The sequence below is a fragment of the Orycteropus afer genome, unplaced genomic scaffold, assembly GCF_000298275.1.
Source record: "Orycteropus afer afer isolate SDZICR_OR568_19922 unplaced genomic scaffold, OryAfe1.0 scaffold00606, whole genome shotgun sequence".
Lineage (NCBI taxonomy): Eukaryota > Metazoa > Chordata > Mammalia > Tubulidentata > Orycteropodidae > Orycteropus > Orycteropus afer.
Window position 1 is genome coordinate 96096 of NW_006922193.1, and position 9352 is coordinate 105447.

Below are 9352 nucleotides of genomic sequence, written 5' to 3' on the forward strand. Positions count from 1 at the left end.
TTCTCCCACTCTATCCAGGATCTCCTATATAGATCCCCCACCAAGTGGTTGACAGTGGTAGCTGTAGCTAGGCACCATCTAATTCTGGTCTCATAGTCATATAGGCTGAGGATTGTATGGTGTACCAATTGCTTGGACTAATTTTTTCCATGCATCTTTGGTTTTCTTCATTCTTCTATGCTCTGGACAAGGAGAGACCCATCATTGCATCTAGATGCCTGCTTGCAAGCTTTTAAGATCCCAGTTGCTACTTGCCAAAGTAGGATGTGGAACAATGTTTTTGTGTAGTATGCTATGCCAACTGAGCTTGATGTCCCCTGTATCCATGGTCCTGAGCCCACAGGTGCAACTACTCCCTCCCTCTGGGTAGCTGGCTGTGGCCAAGAAGTGACTACAACCTTGTCCCTTGTCAGCTCTACTATATACCTAGAAATTTTTATACAACATACAAATACATTTGTAAAAACATTGTCTGCCAACCCTGTACATGGTCATGGGCACACTCCACCTTACATACACATACCTAATCAGTCAGCCTGTCCACCCATCTATCTACTCATAAATCAATGTTTGCCATCATTGACAATGCAGTACTGTATGTGCAAAAGGGTTCAACTTTGTTGTCTGTACCTCCCATGCACCTCTCTGTCTTCCTCGTCCTCAATGCCACCATGTTGATCACTCACGTTTGGTACATTGCCCTTCTCTTCCCTATATGTGGTTTGTTTATAAGGGTTTTTGCAAATAAGATTTAATAAGGATTTAGTTCACTTTTAATTCCCCTTTTCCCTAAATTGAATATGTGGCATGGTCTGTTGATGTCATATCCCCTATTGAACAGAGAGCAATAATGAATCCATTTCACTACCTTCATTGTATTGCTTCAGTTTCCTTTTCATTTCTAAAATGGATGCAGACAACCCAGCTCTGTCACCATTGCCCTTTTCCCATAAGTCTGCCAGGCTCCCATACCTGACAATTGAGGGCCTCTTCTGAGAGTGAATGACAGGATCCAGGCCCATAAGTGCCTAGGTTCATTCATTCCCATAACTGGCCGGTTATGAAGAGGTGGATCTTTGTAAAGCTTCTGCTTATCTTTTACAGGTAAAAGACTCTGCTCAGCAGCCCCAGATGGTGTTTACTGTCCGCCATGCAACTGTCACCTTCCAGACAGAAGGAGAAACATGGAGGGAACAGAAAGAGCAGAAAGCTGCTTTGATGGTGGGCATCCTCATTGGGGTATTTGTTCTCTGCTGGATCCCCTTCTTCATCACCGAGCTCATCAATCCCCTCTGCTCATGTGATATCCCTGCCATCTGGAAAAGCATTTTCCTTTGGCTTGGCTACTCCAATTCCTTTTTTAACCCCCTGATCTACACAGCTTTCAACAAGAACTACAATAGTGCCTTTAAGAACTTCTTTTCTAGGCAACACTGAGTAAGAGGTCCAGGTACAAAAAGGAGTTATTTCCATAACTAAATATCTAATTCCATCTATCTTCCTATTCCCATTCAGCAGCCATGTGGAAAAGGCTAATCCTCAAATTTCTCAAAGGTCATCTTCAGAACTAAATTAACTTCACAACCCCGTTCCTACATATGAATGAGTCTTCACAAGCAAGTTTTTTTTTTTTTTTTTTTTTTTATTGATATAATTTATCTCATTTATCTACTATGCATCACTCTGAACCTAATGGCCACGGAAGTGCACTTTTCTTCCCAAAATCTACTGCAGTGTGGTTACCATCCAAGCAAGGAAGATGAAAGAAAGAAGAAGAGGCAATATGAGAAAGCTGACAATGGATAGGGGAGAATGAATAAGATGTCATAATGTGGACGTATGGGAGTGGGAGACCATAATTCCAAACTTTTTGAAAGATTCCTGGTTTCAAATATTCTTCTTCATGGCCTAGTAAGTGTACTCTAAAACTTCCTGTATATATCCCAATATGTGACTACCAGATACTATCTTCAAACTTATTAGATATATAGCCCCATTTGTGAGGCAAGTGAATATTGGCTGTAAGGTTTTTCTTGTGACAACTATACACACACTTACTATATATATATATATATATATATATATATATATATATATAGAGAGAGAGAGAGAGAGAGAGAGAGAGAGAGAGAGAGAGGAGGTTATGTTTTGTCAAAGAATAAAATTCTTTGCTCTGTTAGGAGCAGAAAAGAAATTTGAGTTTTATGAGGAGTATTACAGCTTGACTTGGAACAGCACCAAGTGAAAATACAAAGTGCTCCACTGGACATGAGGCAAAAGTGAGTTTTATACACAAACTCTAGTGTGACTACAGTTTTTCTATTATCAGTCAAGTGCATAATTTCTGAAGACAGGTGCTGGAAGCACTTTTTGAAAACTTCTTCATCTCATATTTCCTGGAACATTCTTCACAGAAAAAGAACAACCTCATAGTCTTCCCTCATTTGTTGTTTGCCCCAAAGAGCTCTGAGTTAACTCATTATTCAGCTCAGTCTGAATTTCTCTAATTTGAAGTTCTGCTAGCACAATTCTCACTTTTGATGAAGTCCCCGATAAGGAGCATTAATCACCCATAGTGGAGTAGCCTTTCTTCTGCAAGGACTCTGTCTGTCTTCCTCAAAGTGCTTTTGTTTGTTTTGATAAAATTGTTTTTCTTCATCTTACCTAGCTAATAGACTTCAGCTTCAGAGTGTGTTATATTGGGGTTATTGCAGCAGAGCAGGATACACTGGAGGAACAAATTCAAGCAGTGCTCAGACAATACAAGTAAAAACAAAATATTCTGGGAAACAGAGATTTCTTTAAACAAGTTAGTCATTAGTGAAGATTAAAAAAAAAAAATTACCTTGAACTTGCAGAAAGGATCACTTAAGCTGGTTACTACATACTTTTTCAAGATATATAATTATCTGCATACAAACTCAAAACTCACTGGCATTGGGTCGATTCTGACTCATAGCAACCCCCTTAGGGTTTTCAAAGCTGTAAATCTTTGCAGAAGTAGATTGTCCCAGCTTCCTCCCATGGAGTGGCTGGTAGGTTTGAACTTCTGATTTTCTGGTTAGCAGCCAAATACTTTTTCTACTAAGCCACAAGAACTCATAGCAACCAAAAAACAAACCAAATCCACTGCCATCTAGTTGATTCCAGCTCTGTCTATCAGACAGAGTAGAAATTCTCCATAGAGTTTCTAAGGGTGTAATTCTTTACAGAAGAAAACTGCCTAATCTTTCTCTGTGGGACAACTGGTGGGTTCAAACTGCAAACTTTTTGGTTAGCAGACCAATGCTTTAACCACAGTGCTATCATAGCTAGAGCTCCTTCTGCATAGTAAGTTGTGTGTGTCCTTTTTGGTTAAAAGCAATAGACAAACATTTTATAAAGCATTTAATTAATCCTATAATAAATAATTATCATAATGAAAATGATTAATGCAGTCTGCAGTATAGAGCACAACTATGTTGTTGTACTATTGAGTAACCAACTAAAAATATCTAAAAAGAGGAAATTTGACATAGGATTTGAAGGCCACCAAATAGCTTTCCAGTGAAATTTTCTGATATCTTGTTCAACTTCTCCTGCATTATTTATCCAAGCTCAGCAGGAGGTATCGACAATCTAACCAAACAATAGATATGTCTACAAGGAGAACAATTACAACAGGTAGGTACAATCCTTGGAACAATCAACCATGGGAGATCAGAAGGGCCACATTTGCACAGGGAGATAGCTCAGAGGGTAGGAATGCATAGAAGAAGGACACAGGGAAAGGTAACCACAGGCAGGAAATGGAAAGAGCTGTTACATTGTGAGGATTGCAATTAATGTCATGAAACAAAACGTGTATGAACTGTTGAATGGAAAATGAATTTACTCTGTAAATGTTCACTCAAATCACAATATCAATAAACAAATAAATAAACCAACAAATAAATAAGATATTGGCAATAACACAAACTCTTCCTTGTTGGGCCAGAAGAACCTCAAGAGCTATTTTATTTCCTAACACAACCTTAGCAAGAGATTCTGAAGATTTTTTGTTGTATTGACATTCCATCTGCAATATCTTTAGCAATTTAAGCCACTGCAGCAGATAAATTGTGGATAGATTTTTCAAGCTGAGGAATAGCATAATTGGGTAGAAGTGCTCAGAGGAACACCCACTCTATACCAGATTTTTCAGCTATTAGGTTATATGAGTTAGGTAAACAGCCTCTCTTATTTCAAATGAGAATTTTCAGATTATTAGCTCAATGTATACTTTCATTATAGGAGTGGGTATTCAAAAGAACTCCTAAAAAAGACTAATATGCATTGACCAATTAATCTCCAACCATGCAATGAAGGTAGTGCCCAGGCATGAGGTTCATTGTTTGGATTTTGTTCTTTGTCTGTGGGATCATTGGATCCTATACACAAAAACACATACCCATATGGGACACAAATCATATCATTTTTAGTATCATTGCAAGGGAAGGGAATCGATTAACTTGTTCAATCCAGTTTTCTGTTATGCAGGAGGAGGAGGGGGGATAATTGGAACAATGAGACGTTTGTAGGTAAGGTCAAGTATCTGGGTCAACCAAACCATATTTGAAACAAATTAAAACATAATATTTGAGACTGACCTAATAGTCCAGGAGGGTGCCAGAGTCTGACATATATAGCTTGATTGAAGGTGGTGCTGAAATGAACAGTAACATTAGGTACAAGGCTGTAGTTTAAAGAAGAGATGCTAGTGGATCTGAATTTTCATGTCCAGATATCTGGATGACAGATCCAACAGTCAATCAAATTTGGTGCAGTGAGTAAGGCATTTGGGTGCTAACCAGGTCAGTGGTTCAAAGCCAATAGTTGCTCTGCCAGAGGAAGATGAGACAATCTACTCCTGTAAAGTTTACAGACTTACAAAGAAAACTACACAACACTACTTCAAGAAACTGTAAGAGATCTACATAAATGGAAGAACATGCCAAATTAATGGATAGGAAGACTGAACATTGTGAAAATGCCAATACTACTCAAAGGAAACTATACATCCAATGCAATCCCAATCCAGATTCTATCAACATTCTTTAAGGACATGGAAAAATCAATCACTAATTTTATATGAAAAGGAAAGAGTCCTCGGATAAGCAAAGAAGAAGAACAACAAAGTAGGAGGTCTCACACTCCTAGATCTCAAAACTTACTATACAGCTACAGTAATCAAAACAGCCTGGTATTGGTACAAAGACATGCAATAGAGCAGTGGAACAGAGTTGAGAACTCAGAAATAGATCCATCCACCTATGGTCAATTGATCTTTGACAAAGGGTTGAAATACATTAAATGGGGGAAGAGATAGTCTCCTTAACAAATTGTGCTGCTAAAACTGGCTATCTATTTGCAAAAAAATGAGACAAGATTCATACCTCATACCATACACAAAAACTAACTCCAGATGGATCAAAAAAAATGTAAAACCTAAAACCATAAAGTTCATCAAAGAAAAAATAGGGGCAAACGTTGTTGTTATTATGTGGCCCTAACATATGGCATAAAGAGACTACCAAACGTAAGTAAAAATATACAAACAACAGAAGATAAACTAGATGACTGGGAATTTCTAAAAATTAAATTTTATGTGCATCAAAAGACTTCTATAAGAGAGTAAAATGGAAGCCTACAGATTGGAAAAAATATTTGATAATGACATATACAACAAGGGACTTATCTCTAAAATTTGTGGAAAAATCCAACATCAAAAAGACAAACAATCTAATTAAAAAATGGGCAGAAGACATGAACAGACACTTTACTGAAGAAGATATTCAGGTGGCCAAGAAACAAATGAAGAAATGTTTGTAATGATTAGCCATTAGAGAGATGCAAATCAAAATAACAATGAGATTCCATCTCACCCCAGCACTAATAGCAAAATTCAATAAGATAGAAAATAACAAGCGCTGGTGAGGATGTGGAGAGATTGGGACTCTCATACTCTGCTGGTGGGACTGTAAAACAACACAGCTACTGTGGAAAATTATATGACAATTCTTTAAAAAGTTAGAAATAGAAATGCCATTTAATCCAGAAATCCTATTACTAGGTACATATCCTAAAAAAGTGAGATCCAGGACACTAATACATATGTACACACCCAAGTTCATTGCAACACTATTCACAATAGCAAAAAGATGGAAACAATCTAAGTGCCCAGTAATGGAGGAATGGATAGCCAAACTACAGTACATACACACAATGGAATACCATACAACACTAAAGAATAATGTAAAATCGACAAAACACCTCATAACATTTATGAACTTGGAGGACATTATGCTGAGTGAAATAAGTCAATCACAGAAGTACAAATATTGTATTAGTACACTATTGTAAAAAGCCAGGGAAAGGTTTACATGTAGAAGAAAACTTTCTTTGTTGGTTACCAGAGATATGAGAGGAGGGGAGGGAAAATTGCTAGACAGATAAGAGACAAGTATTGATTTGGGTGAAGGGAAAGGCAATATACCAAAAGTGAGTGACCAACACTATAACCCTAAGGAAAAGGAAGAGACAGAGAGGTGCATAAGGGGTGCAGACAACAAAAATAAACACTTTTACATCACAGTACTGCATTATCAGTAATAACTGTGGTGGCATAGTGCTTAAGGCATTTTACTGCTAACCAGAGGGATGGCAGTTCAAACCCACCAGCCATTCCTCCGAAAGAAGATTGGGTGATCTACTTCCGTAGTGATACCATCTAGGAAACCCAAGGAGGGGTTGCTGTGAGTCAGATCTGACTCAACAGCAGTTTTTTTTTTTTTTTTTTTATGGTACTAGTGGATACATAGGTAGACAGGCTGAATGATCAGGTATGTTTAGGAAAAAGGGAATATACCCATTACCATATCTAAGTTTAGCAGATGATATTTATACATACATATTTGCATGTGCTGTAAGAATGTCCACATATATAATAGAGCTAACAGGGAGCAAAGTTGGGAAATCTTTATTCTAGCCAGTCACCCTGAGAGAGTGAGTTGTTGGGCCCATGGGCTTGGGACTGTGGTCATGGAGAACACCAAGCTCAATTGACATAACATGCTATACAAAAACATTGTTCTGCATCCTATTTTGTTGCACAAAGACTATATTTTAAAAGCTTGCAAGTGGCCATCTAAGATGAAACAAATGGTCTCTCCATGTCAGAAGCAAAGAAAAATGAAGAAAATGAAAGACACATAGAAATAATTAGTTCAAGAGAGACTAGTGGACTGTGAGACCAGAAGAACTAGATGGTGCCTAGCTACCACTGTCAACCACTTGGAAAAGAATCAGTGTAGGAGGTCTTGGATAGAGTGGGAGAAAGATGTGGAACAAAACTCAAAATCATAAAAGAACAGGCTTACTGGTCTGATAGAGAGTGGGGAAATCCCTGAAACTATGGCCCCTTGTCACCCTTTGGGCCCAGAATGGAACTCACTACCATGGCTTCCAGCCAAACAATAGACAGGCATATAAGGTGAACATTTACACCAGGTAGACATACTCCTTAAAACAGTGAACCATGAGAGATCAGAAGGACAGTATTTGCACAGGGAGATAACTCAGAGGGCAGGAATGCATAGTTTCAAAAGATACACAGAAGGAAAGAAAAGAAAAAAGAAAAAAAGATTTACAGCCTAGGAAACCCTATGGGTGTTGCTATGAGTTGGAATCGACTGGAGAGCAGTTGATTCTGTTTCAGCTACTGATTGGATTAATTTTTAAAATGTGCATTTCTCTCCAAGCACTAGAAGGAATTGTTAGAGATAGAAGAATAAGGCTTAAATGAACCTTCATTTTGAATAAGATTACTAAGAAATAAGACAACAGATATACAATAAGGCTATTAAAATGAAAATAGCTCCTACTTTTAAACAAAGTCCACAAACTTCAGCTACATGCATGGGGGCTTGTTCTGTGATTTTGGGATTAGCTGTCTATTTCAGATGTCATCTGTTTCTGGCCACAAGGGCATTTGAAGGTAATTTTTAAGTCCCCAGAGGGCTGACTAGTCCAAATAGGAGTTCTGACCCTCTTAAGTTGTAAACACAGCAATGGTCACACAAACTCCTCCTTTGTGCGTAACAGATACTTCTCTAGGTATGGTCTTTATGACTTTGCTAAGTTTATCAATAGAAACCTCCAATTTGAGAGTTACAATATCTAAACCTATTTGAAGTCTGATGGTTTCCTTCAATGCAAGAACCAACTACTTCAGTAACTAATAGCACTATGCTAACTATAAAGTATTCTACGGTAAGGATATTTCTAATTTCCCAATTCTTTTTAATGTTTTTAAGGTTTCCTTTCTGGTTTCAATTTTATGTTCCTCTCACATTTCTTACTTTTCCTCTTGATTAACTGATTATATATATAAACACACATGTTGTTGTTAGGTGCTGTTGAGTTGGCTCCGACTCGTAGCAAACCTATGTACAACAGAACAAACTACTTCCTGGTCTTGAACCATCCTCATAATCCTTTATATGCTTGAGCCCATCAATGCAGCCACTGAGTCAATCCATCTCATTGAGGGTCCTCCCTTTCTTTGTGAACCTTCTACTCTACCTAGCAAGGTATTCTTCTCCAGGAAATGGAATCTCCTGACAACTTGACCAAAGTAGGTGAGATGAAATCTGGCCACTCTCGCTTCCAAGGAGCATTCTGGCTGCACTTCTTCCAGGACAGATTTGTTCATTCTTCTGGCAGTCCATGGTATTTTCAGTATTCTTTGCCAACACCACAATTCAAAGACATCAACTTTTCCTTGGCCTTCCTTATTCCTTGTCCAGCTTTCACATGCTAATAAGGCAATTGAAAATACCACGGCTCAAGTCAGGCATACTTTAGTCTTCAAAGTGATATCTTTTCTTCTTAACACTTTCAAGAGGTCTATTGCAGTAGATTTCCCCAGTGCAATGTGATTTCCTTACTGATGTTTTCATGGGTGTTGATCGTGGATCCAAATAAAATGAAATCCCTGACAACTTCAATCTTTTCTCTGTTTATTATGATGTTGCTTATGGGTCCAGTTGTGAGGACTTTTGAGGTATAATTCATACTGAAGACTGTTGGATTTGATCTTCATCAGTAAGTGCTTCAAGTAATCTTCACTATCAGCAAGTAAGGTTGTGTCATTTGCATATTACAGGTTGCTCATGGTTTTTCCTCCAACCCCAGAGCTGCCTTCTTCTTCATAGAGTCCAACTCCTCGGATTATTTGCACAGCATACAGATTGAATAATTATGGTGAAAGGATACAACCCTGACCCATAGTCTTTCTGATTTTAAAGCATGCAGTGTCCCCTTGTTCTGTTTG

At 38.0% G+C, this 9352-nt stretch overlaps 1 protein-coding gene across 1 annotated transcript in view; it reads left to right on the forward strand.

The window, feature by feature from the left end:
* The window catches only part of HTR5A (5-hydroxytryptamine receptor 5A), a 34573-nt gene extending 33136 nt beyond the window's left edge, over positions 1-1437 (forward strand). The window contains exon 2 of the mRNA XM_007956318.1: positions 1105-1437. Coding sequence (XP_007954509.1) covers positions 1105-1437 — 333 coding nt within the window. The remainder of the gene's footprint in view (positions 1-1104) is intronic.
* The last annotated feature ends 7915 nt before the right edge of the window (positions 1438-9352 follow it).